The sequence below is a fragment of the Micromesistius poutassou genome (genome assembly GCF_964030765.1).
Source record: "Micromesistius poutassou genome assembly, chromosome: 3".
In the NCBI taxonomy this organism is placed as follows: Eukaryota; Metazoa; Chordata; class Actinopteri; order Gadiformes; family Gadidae; genus Micromesistius; species Micromesistius poutassou.
Window position 1 is genome coordinate 2498972 of NC_140273.1, and position 23343 is coordinate 2522314.

The following is a 23343-nucleotide window of genomic DNA, read 5'->3' on the forward strand; positions in this document are numbered from 1 at the left end:
TTTATTTTTAAAAGCAACAGGTACAAAATAACAATATATATTTATAAGGACACGTTTACGTACGGTAACACACGCGAATGCAAGACTAACACGCAATCGGCCTCTTGAACAAACGCGTCTGCGGACGGTTAGAGACTTCGACACCGGTCTGGAGAATCTACTGCTGATATCACACACTACTCCTCCTGCTCCTCTTGCTCCATCATCCTCATCCTCCTTCTCCTACATTGGCAGTATTGAGATGATGTCCGTATGTGCCACAAGGTGGCGAGGGTAAATGAAAGGTTTGTGCTGGCTGATACGGTGAAAGGGGTGACGTTACGGTGCCACCAGATTGAAACTCTTGTGTTTTGGTGACATCTCAAGTGGGCGTGTTCACCTAGATGTATGATCGATAGATCAGCAACGTTTGCTACAGTCCACTGGGTAGGCCGGTAGACTGATCTATCCAGCACACATCTAGGTGGACACGCCCACCTGGGGGTGTGACATCACCCCTCTAACCTCCCCATCCCCCCACCCCTGAGATATAAAGACAACCACAGTCCTATATCCCACCCCTCTCCCCAGAGGCCCTGCTGAGTTGTCCCAACAATACTTCTCCCAGTCCATCACTGGGAGGAGACCACCGATGTCTTGTGTAATAGGGCAATGAAGGTAAAGTCCAGGTGGGCGTGTCCATATCTGGGGTCACCATGGAGACCAGCACTAAGAAGTGCCACTCGATCCAAACAACAAAGATAAATCCAGAAGATGAAAAGCATCCCATCTGGATTCATTAGAAGGTTCCTGTTCTTAAGAGGCGGAGCCTAGTCCTGGTGGCTACACCCCCTCCTCCCCTGATTGGTCTAGACCTCCTCGGGGTCCAGGGGCCCCTCTGATTGGTCTAGACCTCCTCGGGGTCCAGGGGCCCCTCTGATTGGTCTAGACCTCCTCGGGGACTAGAGGCCCCTCCTGATTGGTCTACGGGTCCAGGGGCCCCTCTGATTGGTCTAGACCTCCTCGGGGGTCCAGGGGCCCCTCCTGATTGGTCTAGACCTCCTCAGGGTCCAGGGGCCCCTGTGATTGGTCTACGGGTCCAGGGGCCCCTCCTGATTGGGCTAGACCTCCTCGGGGTCCAGGGGCCCCTCCTGATTGGTCTAGACCTCCTCGGGGTCCAGGGGCCCCTCGGCCCCTGGCGGGGGGTCCGGCTGCAGGCGGAGGATGGGCTTGTTGCACATCGGACACACGCTGCGGATCTCCAGCCACTTCAGCAAGCACCTGCAGGGACAGGGGACAGGGGACAGACCGGGGCTTAGAGAGCAACGGGGCTTAGACCGGGGCTTAAAGAACCACCGGGGTTTAGACCAGGACTTAGAGACAGTACCGGCACTTAGACCCGGGGTTAGAGACGGCACCGGGGCTTAGACCGGAGCTTAGAGACGGCACCGGGGCTTAGACCGGAGCTTAGAGACGGCACCGGGGCTTAGAGAGAGCACAGGGGTTTACACCGGGGGTTAGAGACAGCACCGGGGCTTAGACAGCACCGGGGCTTATGCCGCCTTCAAAACGGCTCGGAGGTTCGGAAGCTCTTACGTGTTTTTACGTAAACCTTCCCTTCTTCCGAATAAGAGCGTTCAGGAAACGCCCCTCAGAAGTTTGTAGGCTATGACATAAAACCAGAAAAACAGATCGTTCTTGAGACTAGACTTCATAACAACAAGTTGTTATGTTGTGCTTCTTTGCTGAATCAGATGAATCAGTTATTTGAACTGAAAAACTACACCCTGAGAAAAGGAATTTGAGGCTGAAACCCTGTTGACTCCCATTAATTTGTTACCGCAACCAGTTCAGTGACCGGAAGTTACCAGAGAGTGCCAGTTCTCTTCATATTAGACATTCTCTGATTGGATTAGAATGGCACTTAAACCTGTTTATGTACATGCGCCCATTAGCCCCCTCTGGTGGTGGGGGTTGTGGCTGCGCTTCTGAATGACGTCAAGATGTTATTTACTTACTTTGAATTATATGAACCAGACTAACTATTCTATACTAACTACAAAGTATAATCACAGCTGACATTCGTTAGAATAGTAAATCTAATTAAATATTCAGGCCACGGCAGACGCAGCACCAAGCACACGTGAGCAGCATTTGCTTGCTCATTTGTGTAATTTAAATGTGACCCAAAGCAGAGGGTTTAGCGACGCGACAACTGGTCATCCTGCTTGAGAACCACGGCCGAATTCTGCCACCCACGGAAAAGTGTGACCCCCAGGGGGCGGGGCTTTCCTTTCTTGATACAAACGTTAATTCTAAACAGCATTTTACACAGTAGCCTATAATAGGAAATGCTCAAAGGTAAATCAACATAATCAAACACTGACTGTAGCTTTTTATGGGGAAAGACGCAACGGTGATGGACCGTACTAAACGCCCTATCCGTTGTATGGGTCTGTACAATGCTAATCAAATCAAATCTATTTATTAAGCACATTTAATAACAAGGTGAGGGGGTAGGGGGAGATCTTATGTTTTATTTATGTGTTTGTTATAATGCACACCGTTTTTTCGACTTCATGCCTGTCTACTTCAAACTCGTGCTGCGTGCATGTTTGCAGAAAATGTGCAACAGCGCCCCCTGGGGTCACACTTTGAGGTGGGTCGCAGAATTCGGTGTAACACCGGCGTTCCCGTCGTACCGCTGAGATTCCTTGGTTTTTCTTAACAATAGGAAACTGCTGGTTTGCATCACTTACTTCTTGTGAAAGGCGTGCGAACAGGGACAGACCCCCAGCTCATCCCGGGTCCTAAACTCCTCCAGACACACCGCGCAGGTTTGCTGCAAATAAACATCATGGTTAGTGTCTGAATTCTTCTGGAAGTTATCCACTGTGTCACCGGGTGTCTGATGGTTTCCAGTGTTATTGATGAAATAGTGAATCATTATTGTAGTGTGATGACAGCAACCAACCATAACCAAACCACCTAACCCTTTTTTAAATATACACATATATATTTACATAAAAACAAATATATATATATATATATATATATATATATATATATATATTTGTTTTTATGTAAATATATATGTATATATAAAATATATAAAAACGATATATGTTTTCATTTTTTTAGCGATGATGAGAACTATCAGCATATATAATCCAAACATGTTTTTTTCTCTCACTAAAAAGGCCTACTAGTATAGACAGATGAAAGACAAACAAGAAACACTTGTTCACAACTTGACATTTTTCCCTCTATGATGAAGAGGGTGTGTGTGCTACATGATCAAACGCACACCCATCATAGAATGAGAAACGTCTTCAACATCTGTTTCCTTCTCCATTCCCCTGGTTCTGTTAATACCGTAGCTGTGTTTCGAAATCGTTCCCTATCACGGATATAGTGCACTTTATAGGGTGCTCGCCATTTTGTAGTGGTGTTCGAATTCTCAGTGGTTAATTTAATTTACTATATAGTGGACAATAAAATACCATGTATAACAATAATAACATGCTACATGCTACTCCCATATACCACGATGCAATGCGGACGTGTATTTACTGACGCAAATGACGTTCAAAAATGTCCAGTGTAGTGTCCGAATTCTCATTTGTTCGTTCCCTATATACTTCACTTTAGTATATGCTACACGTGAACCTCCTAAGATGGCGCAATTTGATTCGATATCTGGTATATCTGGTATATATCGATATTTGATTTGCAATTTGGTTCGCTATCTCGGGATATTGGGCAATATCCCATGATTGAGATCTCAAAATCGGGATATTGTTTTTGCGAGTGTGACGGCCGTCTCGTCACGCTAATAAAACAAATAATCTGCTTATAAAAACAAATAAATCCCGGCAAAAAGTGTTATCTTTTTTGGAGTGTTCACGTGTAGTATATACTAAAGCTATTCCCCACTCTTCACTTCGCCTTCGGCGAATAATTGTTAAATACACTGTATAGGGAATAGTGAGTGAGTGAATATGGAACGATTTCGAACACAGCTAATGTGTCTTCACACACACACAGATACAACAGGAAATGACCACAACAGGACAACCAAGACTCGAGCTGGTCCTCTGAGAGTCTACATATGTGTGTGTGTGTGTGTGTGTGTGACACTCACATGCACACAACTCCTCTTATAATCAAAAGGAATGGAAAAAGTCAGTCGCCCTTTAGAAGTGCATATACATTTACATTTAGGGAGTTTATCAGACGCTTTTATCCAGAGCGACTTACAATGAGAATCAGAAGAAAGTGAAACAACAATATATCTCTGTCGGTACAGTAAGTGCTTGGCACTTGAACCAAGTGCCAAGCACTAACAATCTGAACTAAACTCACCCCCAGTAGGCTCAGCTTCTTGCCGGCTCCTTTCAACACCACCTGGTCAGGGGAGAGGGAGAGGTTATCAGGGTGCTGCTCCAGGGGGGGCCGGTGGGGAGAGGGAGAGGTTATCAGGGTGCTCAGGGCCGCTGGGTGCTACACAGAGGTGTCAGGTGTGTTATGAAGGCATCAGAGCCCTGCTTCAATGTTGTGACACGGGGCTGGTGCTCACACAGCCGTCACGTCGAGGCGTCTCCCTGGTTGAAGGGGACTGATGATGATCAAACCACCGGGTGTGAGTGTGGGCGGCTGTGTGTACATCTAGGTGGCCACGCCCACTTGTGATGTCAGAAGAGGTCGATTTTCAAAACTGCTTTTTTTTTGTTACGGCTAATCCCACCTGGTGGTATCATGTGTACCCTTTAAGACCAACACTTTACCTTTCACGGTCATTTTGTATTCGTCATTGGACATATATCGTGATGTATCGTTATGGGATTGTCTAACAATATATTGATTATTGCAGAAATCTGTATTGTCATGTTATCGGGATCGCGGGTGACGCGTCGCGTATCGTATCGTCTGCCAGCCGAAGCAGGGAAAGAAAACCGAGCAGAGTTTGTGAAAACGCCGCACTAGAGGAGGGAGGACTAGAGGACGGAGCCAAGGTCGTCCCGGCGGCGCTGTGTAACGTCAACCTTCTGCTCGGTGTGAGTCGTTGCCGCGACGACGTACCTCGTTGTAGCTGAACTGCTCCCTGGGCCCCTGCTGTTTCAACCTGGGGGAGAGAGACATAGGGATGGATGGGAGAGAGAGAGAGAGAGAGAGAGAGAGAGAGAGAGAGACATAGGGATGAGGGGAGAGAGAGATGAGGAGAGAGATGAGAGAGAGAGATATGAGGAGAGATGAAAAGAGAGAGAGAGAGAAACATAGGGATTTATGAGGGGAGTGAGAGAGGGAGAGAAAGAGAGAGAAAGCAGTGAGTGACCACTCTCTATGACAGACCAATTTCCCCCTCAAACACCCTCCACTACCCCCTTATACCACCATTCCATCCCTCCCCCAACCCCCCCCTCCCCCTACCTGAAGCTGTAGCCCCCCCCCACGGGAAGCTGTAGCCCCGCCCCCCTACCTGAAGCTGTAGCCCCGCCCCCCCTCCCTACCTGAAGATGTAGCCCCGCCCCCCCTCCCTACCTGAAGATGTAGCCCCGCCCCCTCCCTACCTGAAGATGTAGCCCCGCCCCCCCTCCCTACCTGAAGATGTAGCCCCGCCCCCCCTCCCTACCTGAAGATGTAGCCCCGCCCCCCTCCCTACCTGAAGCTGTAGCCCCGCCCCCCCTCCCTACCTGAAGCTGTAGCCCCGCCCCCCCTCCCTACCTGAAGCTGTAGCCACGCCCCCCCTCCCTACCTGAAGATGTAGCCACGCCCCCCCTCCCTACCTGAAGATGTAGCCACGCCCCCCCTCCCTACCTGAAGATGTAGCAGCAGAAGATGAGGCTGAGCATGAAGACGAAGAGGCCGATCCCGAGCACGATGACGTAGACGTTGAGGGGGAGGTGGTACAACGGGAAGACGGGCTCCGACGTCATCCTGACACGACCACACAGACAGCCTGGGGAGTGAGACAGGGAGAGTGAGACAGGGGGAGGTGGTACAACGGGAAGACGGGCTCCGACGTCATCCTGACACGACCACACAGACAGCCTGGGGAGTGAGACAGGGAGAGTGAGACAGGGGGAGGTGGTACAACGGGAAGACGGGCTCCAACGTCATCCTGACACTACCACACAGACAGCCTGGGGAGTGAGACATTACCACACAGACAGCCTGGGGGAGTGAGACACCAGAGTGAGACATTACCACACAGACAGCCTGGGGGGAGTGAGACACGACCACCCAGACAGCCTGGGGGGAGTGAGACACAGGGCGGAGTGAGACACTACCGCACAGACAGCCTGGGGGGAGTGAGACACAGGGAGTGAGACACTACCACACAGACAGCCTGGGGGAGTGAGACACTACCACACAGAGTCAAGGGGAGTGAGACACGGGGAGTGAGAAACGCAGAGACACAGTCACACACCGACGGCGGATGTCGAAAACAAAACCGTTGTAAAAGAGAGATCTTTGTGCACAGAGGACTGACTTCCTGCACAGAGGACTGACTTCCTGTCACTGCAGAGCTTCGTAAAAACAGGCAAATATTTAGCAAAGGTGTCGGTCTGCTGGCCGGCGTTCGGCTGTGAGCCGTTTGCCACGGAGCTACGCTAGTGCTGAGGGGGGGTAATGGGGGGGGGGGGGGGGGGGTAATGGGGGGGCCGGGGGTAATGGGGGGGCTGGGGGGTAATGGGCTGTGAACTAGACAAACATGGACGACAGACGGCTCTACTCCTCAACCCAGCCATCTGTCACACAGGCTCTGTGGAGGTGGATGGCTGTGTGTGTGTGTGTGTGTGTGTGTGTGTGTGTGTGTGTGTGTGTGTGTGTGTGTGTGTGTGTGTGTGTGTGTGTGTGTGTGTTACTATTAAACAGACCAGTCCTTTAAAGCCCCATTCAGTGGCCCTACAGCCGAATCCGTTCCTTCCTCCCCTAACCCTTCCTCTCTAGAGTAGACGATCAGCGTCTCTAGTGAAGATAAGAAGCCCACGGCCGGGGGAGGGGGGGAACCCGGGAGGCTCCACGCTTCTTATCCACGGAGGAGGAGACATGCAGAACTCAAACTAAAACACATGATCCCAGAAGACACTTGGAGTGTGGTAGAGTGAGGAGGAACTAAAGAACAGATTCATGAATTTGTTATATTCAGAGTTTGACTGCTAGTCCATAGTTCCATAGTTCATAGTCTATAGTTCCCTGGTTCAGGGAACAACCAACAGGCCTCTATGGTGGGACTGCATTCACACACATTCACACACCGACACGCGGAGTCGACCACGCAGGGCGACAGCCAGCTGGTCAGGAGCAGTCAGGGTGAGGGCGTCTCGCTCAGGGACACCTCGACACTCAGCTAGGAGGAGCCGGGGATCGAACCAGCAACCTTCCGGTTGCCAGCCAACCCAGACTATCTACGTCCTGTTGACATTCCCCTCAGACACATCACGGCCGACAGCATGCTGGCTGTCGAACAACGCACCACTGTTGAAGGATGGAGGGACGACACAGCATCAGGTTAGAAACCATAATGTGGAGGCTTTTACACACACACACACACACACACACACACACACACACACACACACACACACACACACACACACACACACACACACACACACACACACACACCATCAGGCTGGGTATCCAACAACCGACTGACTGTTGAAGGAGTGACTGGCGATCAGGAGACTACGAGTTAAACACTAACATGAGGAGCATGGCGCGAGTTCAGGGCGTTCAGCGGCCAGATCCACTCACCGCTGCACCAGTGAAATGGTTGGTTGCATGAAATTTGATTCCCAGTGCAGCAGATTCAGACCCTGGCCAGATAATCTGGAGCCTCTGCCAGGGAGGAGGGTCGAGGTCTGGAACCTCGGCTAGCTGCTCCAACCAGGAACCATTTAGATGTTGGGAAGATTTGGGAAGAGTTCACAAATCCCTGAAGGGGGGGGGGGGGCATTCCCAGATCTGGATTAGTCGTCCCCAGAGATCTGGAGACTGAGGGAGTCGGACCGGAGTTGACCTTGCGTGGCTCCTGGATGTCAACAAGGATGACGTCACCACAGCGAACGTCAACACACATGAGGAAGAGAGAGAGAGAGAGAGAGAGAGAGAGAGAGAGAGAGAGAGAGAGAGAGAGAGAGAGAGAGAGCGAAAGAGAGAGAGAGAGAGAGAGAGAGAGAGACGTGTTGTTCAGAGTGAATCGACGGCTTGTCAGTTCCCTGGAGGACATGTGTGTCATTGACGGCTGTCATTCAGGAGTCGTCTTCAGGGAGGTGCATCAAGTTCACGTTTAAAAACAAAACAACAACAGGGATGCGCTTACCTTCACTCCAGAGAAGACCCCTCCTTGGCAACACGCCTCATCGTCCTCCTTATGTCTCCGACACCAGGCTGAGCGACGTCCTCCGTCAGAACTCACAGTGCGTAACGCGGATTCGGACCCAGGTCTGTTTTCCAGCGGGGTTCGGACTCAAATCTAATGCGGCAGGTTGTTGTTCCCCAGAGCTCCTCGAGCTCTCCTCACACCCAGACAGAAGCGTTATGAACCCGGGGTCCAGGAGGTCCTAGGAGCGGGTCTGATATTCTGCTGGAGGGGTCTCCTCAGCTCCGAGAATGTGCGTATGTAGGAAGTGGGGAACCCACTAACCCTCCAACCATCTGCTCCTCCAGTGGACAGAAGAGCCCAGACAAAGACTCCGTGTGTCTGCAGGATGTCCGCGAGGATCGGGTTCAGCCTTTCTGTCTCCCAGCTGCTTTGTCATGACAGGCTCTCCTCTTCCTCACCAGATCCATTATGGTGTTCGGACGCTGCCTGTGGCTCTTCTTTCCTCCTCCTCCTCCTCTCCTCATCGGTTTGTAAACAGATCGCTGCTCATGTGACGTGATGTCGTTTTGCCTCGCAACTCTCCCCTCGCTCAGCTCTCCCTCCCTCCCCCGTTCCTCTCCGCCAATCAGTGCGGAGAAACGCGGCGGAAAGAACCAGCGACTGGCCAATGAGGAGTCTGCAAATATTCTGGTTGCGTGCCTGTCTTGTGAGTGTGCGTGTGTGTGTGTGTGTGTGTGTGTGTGTGTGTGTGTGTGTGTGTGTGTGTGTGTGTGTGTGTGTGTGTGTGTGTGTGTTTGTCTGTGCGTGTTCATGCGTGTGTGAGTGTGGGTCTGTGTTTGTGTGCGTGTGCTTGTGTGTGTGTGTGTGTGTGTGTGTGTGTGTGTGTGTGTGTGTGTGTGTCACTTTGCTGCATAGTGCTAGGGAAGTCCAGGCAGTGACATGTGTATGGCTGCTTCCCTCACACACAAACAACACACACAAACAAAGCAAAAGCCCAGTAAAGAGGACAGGGGAGATCCTCCCTCCCTCACACACACACACACACACACACACACACACACAATGCACACACACACACACACACACACACACACACACACACACACACACACACACACACACACACACACACACACACACACACACACGCGCGCGCGCACAAACCCACACACTCACAGAGAGCACTCTAAAATGAAACAAATGTGTCTCAGGGTTAAACAGAGAGAGCAGATTATCTGGGAGTGGTGATGATTCTCTTCCTGGTGAAGCTGCTTTAGAAATATGTCCTCAACAAAACAGAAAACAGGGACAACACTTTCACTTTGGTTTCCCAAAATAGTGTGAGAAAGTATTGACCTGCGAGGCTGCGGAGAGAGAGAGTGGAGAGAGACTCACACCCTGAGGAGAGACAAGGAGAGAGACTCACACCCTGAGGAGAGACAAGGAGAGAGACTCACACCCTGAGGAGAGACAAGGAGAGAGACTCACACCCTGAGGAGAGACAAGGAGAGAGACTCACACCCTGAGGAGAGACAAGGAGAGAGACTCACACCCTGAGGAGAGACAAGGAGAGAGACTCACACCCTGAGGAGAGACAAGGAGAGAGACTCACACCCTGAGGAGAGACAAGGAGAGAGACTCACACCCTGAGGAGAGACAAGGAGAGAGACTCACACCCTGAGGAGAGACAAGGAGAGAGAACCACACCCTGAGGAGAGACAAGGAGAGAGAACCACAACGTTATGAAGAAATCCTGCTTCTAACCTGTCACACACACACACACACACACACACACACACACACACACACACACACACACAATAACATTAATACACCGATGGCTCAGGCTGCCAATCCACTGAGGGGAGGAGAACAGCTGTGGTCCAGCTCTGGTTGGTCGAGGGGAACGGCCGTCCACTAATCCCTCACGGGGGGGGGGGGGTGGGAGGAGGAGGAGGTGCAAGGGCTAGAGTAGAGTTTATTTGAGGGGGGGGGGCGGGGGCTCCATGCTGTCTTCATTCATCTCCCCCTCTAATGATGACGTCAGCCTGGCCTAGCAGCCCGTGACCCCCAGCCCGTGGGGCGATCAGGGGCCGTGAGGGTCATCAGGGAGTCTTCAACACCGGGTGCCTCACACAGCTCAGGAGGTACAGCGGGTTGGCTGGTCACCGGAAGGTTGCTAGTTCGATCCCCGGCTCCTCCTCCTAGCGGAGTGTGGAGGTGTCCCTGAGCGAGACGCCCCTCACCCTGACTGCTCCTGACCAGCTGGCTGTCGCCCTGCGTGGCTGACTCCGCCGGCAGTGTGTGAATGTGTGCATGAATGGGTGAATGTGAGGCAGTGTTGTAAAGCGCTTTGAGTGGCTATGGCCTAAAAGCGCTGTATGAATAAATAAAAGTCCATGCACATTTATTTCCTCACCTTCCTCACCTCCACTAAAAGTGAAAACTGGTTAGAACAAGCTTTGGTTCCGTAGTAGGGGCCCATTCATATCGCATGTCATGTGGGTTTTCAAACTTCAGATTCGACTTCTGTTTGTTATTCAGATCATCTCTCTGATCTCTCATGATTCTTATTTCTCATTTGGTGAGACATAAAAGCGGACAAACCAAAACTTGTAGACTCCGACAGAGTTGTGTTTGTGTTTTGTATGTGTGTGTGTGTATCGGGTTGAGTTTCCCCCCTGACCCTCAGAGTAGATCCAGTGATCCAGCGTGTTGTTCATCGTTAGATAACAGTGAGAGTAGGCCTTTGTATCACTGACTTAAAGGCCACTAGGGAGTTCAAAATAATATTGAGTCTTAACACGTTTTAATTTAGAATTGAGTCAGTGTCTCTGCAGGCAACAGAGTTTAAAGCAGGTCTTATTAGCTTGGTTGGGACTTAAACTGTCCTGCTGGCTTTTTAAGAAGCTTACTTAAAATACCAAGTCCCCCCCCCCCGAGACTTCCACCAAACTGTTTAAGGCTAACTAAAACCTGTTAGCCAAGTGCAATGATAGTCCCACTACTACTAGAGTCACACTTTAAAACCTACCTGTCCGCAGCAAGCTGACTGCTACTTTGAACTTGGATCTCCTAAAAGGCCCTTCTGACTCCTTGTACTCCCACATGAGTCCCAGCCAACTGATTGGCCATTTAGGTTGTTTGAGAATTCCCATGTTATCTTTGAGGCACACAGCAGATGTTTCTTGTCTGCTTTGCTAATTCTGTCTGTCTGAGGAGATCTGCGACAAAGGAGGATTAAGTCGTGAGCTGACTTTGTTTGTTAAGATTGAAGTGATATTCCCTCTTCAAAATCCTCTGATGTGCGAGCCACAAAAAATAAGGCTTTGCAAAGAAAATCTGAATTCAACATGTCAATCATATGACTTTTGATAGTTGTCCATCAATATGTTTCTTTATGTCATTTTCATGTAAAAGTAGACAGAATGTGTTGAGCCTTTATAATGAACACCAAAAACATTGTTTACACACACTTACAATAAAAAGTACAAAATATTGTGCGGGCACTTTATGTGCATTTGGAAATGAGTGATTGCATCTGAAAGGCTGCAAAGCGAGCAGCACTAAGTGGTTCAGAAGGCCGGCTGGCTGCCAATACCCTGATGGGCAGACCCACAGAACACAACGTAGAAGTATTGGACAATACGAACGATTTTATGAAGGCTCGCTCATATTGGACACAGAATCTGTGTCCAATCTGTATCAGTCTGTTGGCCTAGTGGGTCTTCAGTTGTTCAATGGATATTTCAACAGACATATTCATAGCAGGTTGCAAATGTAAGTGACAAACATTGTAAAGAATAATGATCACAATTAGAGATGTTCCGATAACATTTTTTCCTTTTTTTTCCTGAACTTGAGTATCGACCGATACCGAGTATATACCGATACAGCATCTAGCATTGTAACTACTAACAGCACTTGTTCTTATTGAAGGGTACACTTATGATGAGAGGAATGAACAGACAGTTCACTTACTATTGACAAAAAAGAAAAAGTCAGAACTAGATCATTTACATTTATAATTATAATGATACATTTGTATTCTTGTAGTTAAGCTAAACTGATTGTGATGTCCTCTGCCTGTGTAGTAAATGAGCTGGTCACGTGATGGTATCGGATCAGCGCATAGACTTGCTTACGCACCGATACCTAAAAGGCAGTATCTGAGGTATTTATCACAATGCCTATTTATTTTCTAGTAAGCTCGATTATGAACGTTTCCGACCGATTTCTTTTGATTTTTTTCTTTGAAACGATCAAACTCGACTGTAATATACCGCCCACTCCTTCTTCCCGCCGTCGGGCACGTGTCCGTTAGCGAATCCGTTGGGACGGCCACTGGGAACGCCACCATTCAAACCACCATTTGAACCGCCGTTGGAGCTGCCATTGAGACCGCCATTTGGACCGCCGCTGGGACCGCCGTTTGGAACGTCGTAAGCCTCCTTCTTGAGGAGAAAGTCGCAGTCCTCGCCGTCGGGGGCGTCCTTCCGCAGCGCCAGCTTGGGCTTGCAGCTGTGCCAGTTCCACAGCACCTTGTTCATGTCGTCCTGCGCCCGGATGCCCATCAGCTTCTCGTTGTCGCTCATCCTCTTGTTGGCCTCGTCGTCGCCCTCCAGGTTCTCGCGGTCGTGGTGGAAGTGCTGCATCTCGCCGCTGACACTCTCGAAGTACTGGTGGATGCACACCTTGGCGAAGCTCTTGGCGTGCTCTTTGCACATCTCGTCGAACATCTTGCGCTCGATGTCGATGTAGTGGGACCAGTACTTGGTCTTCAGGAAGGCGGCCTGCGTGAAGCACGGCCGGATGGCACGGATCATGAAGGCCACAAAGGTCATGATGAGCAGGAACAGCCAGCCGCACGCCTGCAACACACCCCCGTTAACCGGAGCACCCAAACACCCGTTAACCAGAGCGCCCAAACACCCGTTAACCGGAGTGCCCAAACACCCGTTAACCGGCACGCCCAAACACCCGTTAACGGAGCACCCAAACACCTGTTAATGCATGGAGCGCCCAAACACCCGTTAACCGGAGTGCAGAGGACAAGGTCAGGGTCAAAGGGAAGCGCTGAGGTCCAGACACAAAACCTTGTTTACTGAAACATGATTACAATCTGGGAAGCCTCATTGTTGAGGGTTATGGCTTGCTCAAATCCATCAGCCCACCGAAGTGCTATTGAAAGACTTCATTCAAAAGAGCTGGAAGGGGTCCTGGAGTGACAGCTACCTACCTGCGAGATACACTTGATGTACCGGGACGCCGCCACTCTGATCTCCGTCTGGCCGAACAAGTCTTTGCACGGGATCTTGGCCTGCAGCTTCAGCCTCTCCAACTCGGACAAACCCTGGATCTCAGTGGTGTTCCCAAACTGCTCGAGGTTCAGGTCGATGCTGAACGCGCACAGGAAGCTCTTCCCGTCCATGAGGGTGACCGACACCCAGACGGCAGGCGCGATCAGCGAGCGCTGCGTGATGGACGAGAACATGTAGCGCAGCACCGCGGGGTCCTTGTTTCGCTCGCCGGTGGGCCGCTTCCACTCCTCGGAGAGCATGGAAACGTTGTTGTTGAGCACGAAGCCCAGCATGAAGAACCAGATGGGCGGGATGCAGAGGAGGCCGATGCCGTAGTTGTAGTTGTACTCGGGCATGCAGGGGCAGCTGAACTCGAAGGCCGAGTACATCTGCGCGCTGGCCAGGGCCATGATGCCGCAGATGCCGTTCATGAAGGACTCCTGGTTGGACTGGAGGAACTGGAACATCATTCTGAACTTATCCATGGTTGGAGACTGTTGAGCGGTCGGGGGTCCAGACGGATCTGTGAACTTTGAGTCGGTGAGCTATGGGGGGGAAAGGACAGTAGAATATGTTTTTCACCACTAGGGGTGTTTAATTTTAAACTTCCCAATGCAACAGTTTAAAAATAAATACATACAGAAGTACAGTTATACAGTAGAACATTTTTTTCATTACTGGGTAAGCTCAGTATAAAGTGTGTGTGTGTGTGTGGTGTGTGTGTGTGTGTGTGTGTGGGTGTGCTCCTCAACAACATTTATTAAAATGTACTGAACTGTAAGTCTCTTTTGGATGAAAGGTAAATGACTAGATAGTAATAGTACATGAGTATAATGTTATCACTTTTTATTGGTCCCTTTATATGGACTATTGTTATATTAATAAAATATAAGCACTGAGTTCACCTTCAAAAGGGACTGCAACAAAGTGCAAAAAGAAAGAATATTAAACAATGACTTACCTTATATTCTTATTCCAAAGTTGATCCAATAGATCCACAAACGGACTGGGTCACTCTGATGAAGGTCGCCGCTTGTTTTTGTTGCTTGTTCGTTCCCGTCCTGTAGATTAAAGAGTAGGATGGCGTCCTGGCCCCGGGAGCGTCTCCACCTGGCCAGACCACAACACCTGTGCACAGGACCCGCCCACCTGCACAGCTGGCCTTCACCTTTCTCCAGGAAACCCTTTAAAACCACGCCTTGGAATCATAAGGTCACTTACTACTAACTTGTACTTTGACAGAGAGTCAAGGAATAATTGTATTTATAAAAGTGTTATAAATCATTCATTGGAAGGAAAAGAGGAGTAAGTTTAAAGCTCAGCTGTGGACAAGCAGACATGCAAAAGAGCTCAGGCCATTCAAATGCGGAGGCCTGTGGCTGAGGAATTTGGTTAGTCTTGATTTGTGTAAGAGAGTGAATCTCAAACAAATGTTAGCAGTCTGTGTGCATTATGCGCTCGTTCTTTGTTGGGTAACTCGGTAAAAATGCGAAGTTCGGTAGTGCTTAACAAACTCTTTATGACTCTCAACTGCACACATCAATAGGGCGGCATGTGGCTCAGGAGATAGAGCGGGTGCTAGTTCATCCCTGGCTCAAGGTGTCCCTGAGCAAGGCACCTCACCCTAGCTCCTGACGAGCTGGCTGTCTCCTTGCGTGGCTGACACCGCCGTCAGTGTGTGCATGAATGGGTGAATGTCAGGCAAAAATAAATATATAATATATATATATAAACTTTATTACAGGCTCTAGACCCAATAGACAACAACAGATACATAAACACATACAAACATACTCTTATTCATGGGGCTTGTGAGCATCATTATAATACAGTTTTGTGACTCATCAAGTCGAGACATAAACTTAAACATCAGGTTCCTCAAGAGAGCCTGTAAAGTGCTTAGCCCTGAGTCACAAAAGAGCTTACTAGCACTGCTACTCCTGGGCTTTTTCAGTAGTATCCTCAGACAGTCATTGTATGCTACCTGAAGTTTGCGCAGGGTCTCCTTTTTGTAGCTGACCCATAATGGGGCTGCATACATAGGGGTGCAGTAAGAACGAAACAAGTTTACTTTCACATCATCAGAACAGTAGTGGAATTTCCTGACTAACATGTTTGCTTGGATATACAACATTCGTCTCTGCCTGTACATGTCAGCATCATCTTCCATCTTGTCAGTGATGATGTGCCCAAGATATTTCGTACAGTTAGATACACAGAGGGATTGCCCTGACAGGTAAAACATTGGAAAGTGCAGCTTCTGATCTTCCTTGGTCCTACATATCAATACAACACTCTTTTTTGCATTGTACTGTACGTCAAACTCAACCCCATACTCTGAGCATATATCCAACAGCTGCTGGAACCCAACAGTGCTGGGGGACATAATAGCCAAATCGTCTGCATACATCAGTTGGTTTAACAGAGTGTTCCCTATCAGACAACCTGTCTTACACTTCCCCAACTGCTTTGACAGGTTGTCCATGTATAGGATGAACAGGGCTGGAGACAGAAGCCCCCCCTGCCGTACCCCATTGCCTACACTGAAGGGTGAGGATAGGCTGTTTCCCCATTTCACCTGCATACCTTGGTTGGCATACCAGTAAACCAGGATTTGTATGATGCATCCAGGCACACCCCTAAGCATGAGTTTAGTAAAAAGCTTATGGTGATTTACTCACAGTCTTTACCATTTACCATCAAAATGAAAAGGCTGGACCTATCAGTTAATAGACCATGAGCTAATGATGAAAACAAACCTTTAGCGACACATTGTTGAGTTTTTACTTTGTAGGGCCTGACACATTCTTAAACATTCCTCTCACAGTATATTTTATAATTCAGCCAAAGACCAGAGGTGGACAGTGATTTTAGTGTTTTACTAGTATAATATTATCTCTCAGAACAGGAAGTTAGTTGGTTATGTATTGCAAACACAGAATTACACCATCACTCTACTCAGCTGGCAGACAGGAAACAGGTCACGATAGTCAGCTACATCTACTACTAAAATAGGAAGAGATAACTGGGAAATGGTTTCTTAGCAAGGGGTAGGTGTGTCCTACATCTATGACTAAAATAGGAACTTTAACTATAACTGAGAAACTGTTTCTTAGGGTAGGTGTGAACTTCCTGACTGAAGACAGAAAACAAGTAGGTATGACATGGAACTAATGGGCAACAGCATTGATGTAAAGTTGAACTGAATAGAAAAGGTATTGGTAATGATTTCAAACATTCAAGCAAGCCACTCCATTCTCACATGGTCGCATCAAACATGTTTTCAATAAAACATTACAATATGCACTGCAGTAAATCAAGTCTCTCCATTCACTCTTACTGTATAGAAATACTGTTCTATACAGTAAGAGACTTAGAAATCTTTGACCATAAGAATAGGATGTGTTGTAAGTTAAAGTATTCACTATTCAGTATTCACTCTGACGTCCGGGGGGGGGGGGGGGGGGGGGTGGCCATAGTAAAGTGTCAACTCATAGTAATTATCTGACTGATATGTTTCAGACGTCATTAAGGATGCAGGGTCCGAGTTGTAGTTCTGACGTTGGGTCTGATCTTGTACCCAAGCGAGGAGCCTGGTGTTGAGGACGGGGCTGATGTGTCCACATAGGGTCCATCACGAGAGCTTCCTGAAGCAGGCCAGGAAACCACACGCACAACCACCCTTCAATAACATGGTTCCCCAAAAGGACTCCAAAGCTCAGTGTCAAGGGAACCTCGAAATGAACCACGAGGAACCGGGCGAGTCCGCCATGTCCTCCAACGCCCGAATACTCACCTCTCTTCTGAGCGCTTGCTCTGCGTTTATTCAGAAGGCTAAGCCGAGAAGGAACATGTGGAGTCTGAGGAATCCGGGAAGATCCCTGTTATGGCTGAACCAGATGCAAACCCGGTCCAGGAGTTTTGGGTCGAAGCCAATGCTCGCCACCAGACCTCCCCGGCCGACGCCACAGAGGGAGCAGGGTTGACGCACGGAGAGGAGCACGACTGGGAGCCAAGGCACGAGGGGACTGGGTGGAGAGGCAGCAGGACATGGATTACTCCTTGTATATAGGTATGGAACATATTCTCAGCTGTCTCTGTGGTCCACTTCCTCAGGAAATACTTGAAACTTGATTCTTTCAAGCAGTTTACAGAAGATTGGATTCAGTCCAGCACATCACCGTCAGTGGAAGGCCGATCTGGCCGGGTTCCACTTCCGGGGAGCAACACACTGCATTGTTTCCACGCCAGGCTTGTCAAAGTGTCCCAGACTACGAGGTGTAGAACGGGGGCCTTTCTAGAAGGCTTGACACACGACCTGTTAGACGTCATGAGGACCACAAGGGCAGAAAACGCTGACGTTGTTTTTTTCAGGCAGTGGCTGTGACTTTGTTGTTCCGATTGTTCCACCACAACCATACGGGTTTCAGTGCTGGCTCTGGACACTTCTGAACATGCCATGTGCGGCTGCGGAAAAATCAACATGGAGAAGATGGAGAGCCAAAATGGCTGCCACTGTGAGTCTTTTGATATGTAAGCCACGGTATGTCTGCTTCATCCACAGGTGGAGAAACAGACAAGAAAGTACAGCACAGATGTTTACGGTCTTCTCTGGAGGAAAACCATGTTTCTTTGCAAAGCTATGGTTAGTAAATGGTTCAAAGGTACAATAAGAAAAGTGCGGGCACAGATATTGCATAAATATGAGTTTGGAGGACAGATATTCTGTGGTGGTTTGATTCAGATCAGGGAGAAAGATCCACTTTACCCTCAACCCTGTGGTTCAAATCCACAACACCACAGCCTATTTTACAGCAACTCCATGTTCTACCAACATCTCAGACATTTCCTGGACGGTTTATTTTACCAACTACGAACACGATTTCTTGAAACGTGTGCAGAACGCTGCCTGAGGCCGCATGCCACCGGCAGGTTCTTGGCATTATATGTTTCCTCCATCAGAAGAAGACTGCAACTGACTGGAAGAAGTGCGCTTACAGACTTACATTTTAGAAATTTGCTGATGGAGCTGCTTTTGTCCACGGACCAGTCACAGCGGCACCCTAAAGACATCAATGGCCGACTTAGGGATCTAGTCATGATAATGGAGAAGAGCCTTTGTCAACGAATGCTGCATCATACACTCATTGGCCATAGATATATATATACTGACTAGATATTGCCTGAGCTGCGCTGCTTAGTGAAACGTATGCGCCAATGCCAATGAGCATTCACGCGTCAACGCGTGAATGAATGTCGATGGGACAGAGGTCATTTCCCAGTCAAAATCACTCTAAAACACCTTATTTTAAGGCAATCTTCAAGCGGGGTCAGGTCAAATGTGTGTTTGTGGTAATGCTAGTAAAAATACTTTTTTTTACTGTCATTACACGTCTGACCTGTTAGAAACCAACCTGCTTGAAGATTGCCTTAAAATAATTCGATTTAGAGTGATTTTGACAGGGAAAGGACCTCTCTCCCATCGATGTTCATTCATTCATGTGGGTGGTTACCCCACGGCAAGATGGTAGCATTGTTGATGCATGCTTAAAAGCCTAATGCGATATCTAGTCAGTGACTGTTTCCTAATGTGAAGGAAGCATGCTCAATGGCCGCCCTTTTAAAGACTTTGTGTGTCAATCTAAACTAGAAAATGCATTTCCTGCAGAAAATGCGGTGAGTGCTGTAGTGCAAAGTGAGGTTGAAAATATGTTTTAATAAAGACACATAGTTTAAGACGTAAAGAAATGTTAAATGGCTTGAATCAAGTGAAGGGATTTGAACAAAAGTTCAAAAGTCTAAATGGAGTAAACAATGTAAACATGCGCACCATTCAAGAAGACCTAAATGGTTGGAAACAAATAAAGTGACAGCTGATTGAAAAGCGCAAAGCATTGCTAAAAATGCAGAAATGTAAAACGAATTGAACTGAATAACCTGAAAGGTCAAATGTGTTGCCCTGCACTGCTGAAAAATCTGAAAGGTAAAATGTATTGCATTCCAATTTCACCATTGGTTGGTAGCTTAGTGGCCAGCATGCTTGTAAGGTTAGTTTGGGCAAGGGCTTCTGAATGTGTTTTCCTTGGATTTTGGCACAAGGGATTATAACATCTGATCCTGTGTATTAATGAAAAAGTTTGTAGAAAGAATAATAATCCCGCCAGTGTTTTTTTTTTTTTTTTTTAAATCAGCCGAAATTGTATGTAGGCCTACTCTCCTAATGCTAATTTTCCAGCCTAACGTGATTAAAAGTAGTCCAATTGTGGGGGGAAAATCGCCCAATCTGGCAACACTGCCTGAATTTCGTAAAAAGTAGTCCAATTGAGCGAGCAAAAATTCCCAATCTGGCAACACTGCCTGCACGCGCTCTGACCTCAGCGTAAATCAATAAGACCAACTAAAAGCAAATATGGAACTTAAACTGATTTTGAAAAAAGTATAATATAAAAGGTAATCGAATTTCTGTTTGATTATTGAAGATAACTTGTTAAACCTTTGAAAGATGGTTAACGATAAAATATTGACCAAGTTACGAAGTCTGAAGTAGTGTCTTACTGTCTTCCATTGTAAAAAAAATAGTATTTTAAAAGTAGAATAGCTTAAAAAGTATAACATATTTAAAAAAAATCGTTAAAGAAGCGCACACCAAGCTAACCTGAACATTTTAGAATTGAAAGAGTCTCTAGGTGAAAATTTTAGGAAGGAGATAGGTCCCAGTTTGTAGAAAATACAACTTAATAGTTGAGCGCTGCATGCAGCACTCACCTAACTACCGTCCTACGGGTCCACTCTGAGATTGCCTTCTAAGGAGGCACTCAGAGAATGAATCTTTTCCACACCCTGGTGGTCAGTGACCGCCTGTACACCACAACGATCAGGAGATGCCTTTACAAAGTCTCAAAAAAAAGACTTTCAATCATTTCAATCATGGAAGCATAGTTTAAAAATCCATATCTAAATGAATTGGGATGTTTAAAATATTAAGTCATGTACTTTGTATTTGAAGTCTGTTGCAAGGGCAATCATTTTATTGAAACCCAATTAAAACAGCAGGCTCATTAAAAAGTCTGAACTCAGTAGTCCAAGTCTGACTCTGAGTAATTGAGGAACTCTTCATCGTCTATGGGCGCTGCCTTGGTAGTTGGTTCCAGATCAGCATCGACCACCAGAGCACTGCTGGCGTACAAGGTGTTTGAAGCTGAAAAAAGTGCATTAAGGCAAATTATTGTTTAGAGGATGAGCAATAGCATCTTCATTTCAAGTAAAATAAAGTAACTCCAGCCAAACTAAGGAGAAATTGCAGTAGCATGTAATAGACTACAGTCAACTGTTTGATACAAAAGGCATAAAACAAAGTCGGGTGGACATTTACACCAGTGAAAAGCTGAATAAACTCACCTCTGACATCAGGCCCACAGGACTGCGAACGCCTACAGCATCGGCAGACCTCGTTGCTGTCATAAAGCTCTCTCCACCCGCTGGAATTAGGCACCATTTCAATTAGGGAAACGCAATTCAGCCGAGAGCACTAAAGCTACGATGCAAACCATGAATGAAAGCAACTTACTAAAAGACAGGATTGCAGGATTTCCTGGTGACAGTTGCAATCAGGGGCCCAGTTACGATCTCACAGTGCATGTAGAGCTAGAGAATGGAATAAAGGTTATTCAGGTGGCAGTGGTACGATGACCAAAAGTGCATAATTATTCCTGCTATACCGTGACTGTTCCCGGGCCAACTAGCATCTCTCTGAAGATCGGGGCGCTGACTGAGAAGCTCAGAGAGCTCCTTGAGACTGAAGGCAGGAACCTGGCCTGATTGGTAATCCTGCCAGCAAGCATGCAGCTGAAGTCAAAAGAATGAGTGCATTACTTGTCTGGTTCCATTCAAGCAAGAAAATACCTTCTCACAGGACGAGCCTCACCCCAGTTTATCGATCACTATGTATTTGGGATCTGCATTGGGGTCTTGGGAGGGGGATATGAAACACTTGTTCACATACAGCCTTTGGCTGGCGGGGGCTCTGGCCTGAGGGCCAGCGAGTCTGGCCTCGAAGAAAATTGGTTCTCCCAGGGTGAAGATCTGGGTGCCGGTCAGCTCGTTGCCTTCAGCTGCAGGCGAAAAAGCAGAGTCAACCCTTCCCAAAGCAAGAGAAGACCTCTGTAGCAAGAGATTCCTCCAAATGACAAGTGTTTCAACTCTTAAGAGTTTGTGTTCCTGCTGGCCATCTCGAGTTTAGGCAACACGATACCGTCGGTTGAGCCAGGAGTTAACATGGCCTTACTAAACAAGGTAAAAAAGGTGGTTTTAAAGTCAACGAGTAGACTGGCATCAGTACCACCAGGACATTGGTCGATTAACCAACAACTCTATATTAGGCTTCTCTTTTAATATAACAAACATCACCCAGGTTAACATTTGGCCAGTTGTAATGGCTACCTACCATCTCTAGGGACGATCTGAGCTATTATTTCAGAGGTCAGGCTTACGGGGACAGGGCCGCCCAGCAGTATGGGGCGGATGCCAGCGGAGTAGACGTGGTGGATCCTGGGAAGAAAACACACTATATAAAGTGGATACAGACAAAACAATTGTTTTGCGTAGATGCAATGCATGTAGACGGACACACATTTAGCATTTGTAAATTGTGGTGGCATGTGGCTCAGAAGGTAGAGAGGGTTTGCTGGTAACCAGAAGTTTACAAGTTCGATCGCCGGCTCCTCCTAGCTGAGTGTCGAGGGGTCCCTGAGCGAGACACCTCACTCTTAACTGTCGCTGCCACCTTGCGTGGTTGACACCGCTGTATAAATGCAGTCCATTTAAATGTATAAATAATTCAGCAAGTGCTGAAAAGAATGAGTTGAGTCACTTGTTGCCATGTAGGAAAGCAAAAATAATTAATAAATTAAAACATCGGACCTGTGGTATAGACACCGTATGTCGATATGGAAGGGACGCTCGAACACGACTGGACCCGGAGGACGGTAGCGAAGACTGATGGCGACAGACACGAAGTCCGGCTCTTCCTGGAATAAAGGCAGTGGTTCAGACTCGGGTCCCACCATTTAGACGGGTATAAACCACACACCGTGTACCCGTCTAAAGGGTAACGCTCCACTCACCGTCTGGATGAAGCCACAACTGCTTGTTGGCCGGTAGAAGAAGTAGTAAAAGTTGCTACTGCGTCGGTTCACACGACATAATCCCAGCCTCAGGAATATCGACGCATGCCTGCTGGTGAACAGGCTCCTAGAGACCCTCACAAAGAATGAGTCCACGAGGCACACGACTCCCAACAGGGGGAGCCCAGGGTCCGGAACGACTGGCGCTGGAGTCGCACGCAGAATCCCCGTTACTTCGTCCGGCACCGGCCCGGTAGGACCCCCAGGGGAGAAGAAGTCCTTGAAGTCCCGAACGACTGGGACACGCAGGAAGTCAGGGAGAGGTCCGAAACCACTGGAACTCCTTGGGCTCAGCTGGGCCGTCTCCTCGACGATAGCTCTGGATCCCTGTATGTGATCCCCGTACAGCTTAGAGACATTGCTGTTGATGGTATAACCTGAAGCAAAGCAACAGAAGAAGAAAAGGATACCAGGCACTAGCATCGCCATTGCGCACTATGCAATAGTTTAATGATAACACTAGTCCCAGCTTACAAAAATAACAAACTTGTCACCTGTTATTTATACGGTGGGAATGGAGGCTAATTGCCACAGCTGCAGGTAATCCTAA

General features: G+C 48.0%; 3 protein-coding genes across 4 annotated transcripts; all 3 read right to left on the reverse strand.

The window, feature by feature from the left end:
• Nucleotides 1-16: 16 nt before the first annotated feature.
• LOC311340059 (RING finger protein 122) lies at nucleotides 17-8819 on the reverse strand. Of its 2 annotated transcripts, XM_084464923.1 has the most exons (7): nucleotides 8309-8819; nucleotides 5797-5938; nucleotides 5062-5104; nucleotides 4345-4386; nucleotides 2739-2821; nucleotides 1107-1260; nucleotides 1006-1038 (listed from the first exon to the last, which is right to left on the reverse strand). In XM_084464923.1, the coding sequence occupies exons 2-6, from the start codon at nucleotides 5913-5915 to the stop codon at nucleotides 1140-1142; spliced, it is 408 nt and encodes a 135-aa protein (XP_084321049.1). In that variant the 5' UTR covers nucleotides 5916-5938; nucleotides 8309-8819; the 3' UTR covers nucleotides 1006-1038; nucleotides 1107-1139. The 2 variants fall into 2 exon arrangements, with proteins under 2 accessions (XP_084321048.1, XP_084321049.1); XM_084464922.1 differs by having other exon boundaries at nucleotides 17-1260.
• A 3754-nt stretch (nucleotides 8820-12573) lies between these two features.
• calhm1b (calcium homeostasis modulator 1b) lies at nucleotides 12574-14096 on the reverse strand (the record flags this gene model as incomplete). Its single annotated transcript, XM_084465723.1, has 2 exons — nucleotides 12574-13182; nucleotides 13551-14096. The coding sequence occupies 2 exons, from the start codon at nucleotides 14094-14096 to the stop codon at nucleotides 12574-12576; spliced, it is 1155 nt and encodes a 384-aa protein (XP_084321849.1).
• A 6582-nt stretch (nucleotides 14097-20678) lies between these two features.
• zp3c (zona pellucida glycoprotein 3c) lies at nucleotides 20679-23222 on the reverse strand (the record flags this gene model as incomplete). The annotated part of the gene is made up of 8 exons (XM_084465354.1): nucleotides 20679-20809; nucleotides 21010-21089; nucleotides 21179-21255; nucleotides 21330-21456; nucleotides 21536-21722; nucleotides 22055-22158; nucleotides 22531-22637; nucleotides 22734-23222. 8 exons carry the CDS (start codon nucleotides 23220-23222, stop codon nucleotides 20685-20687), a joined length of 1296 nt encoding a protein of 431 aa, XP_084321480.1. The 3' UTR covers nucleotides 20679-20684.
• Between the last annotated feature and the right edge of the window lie 121 nt (nucleotides 23223-23343).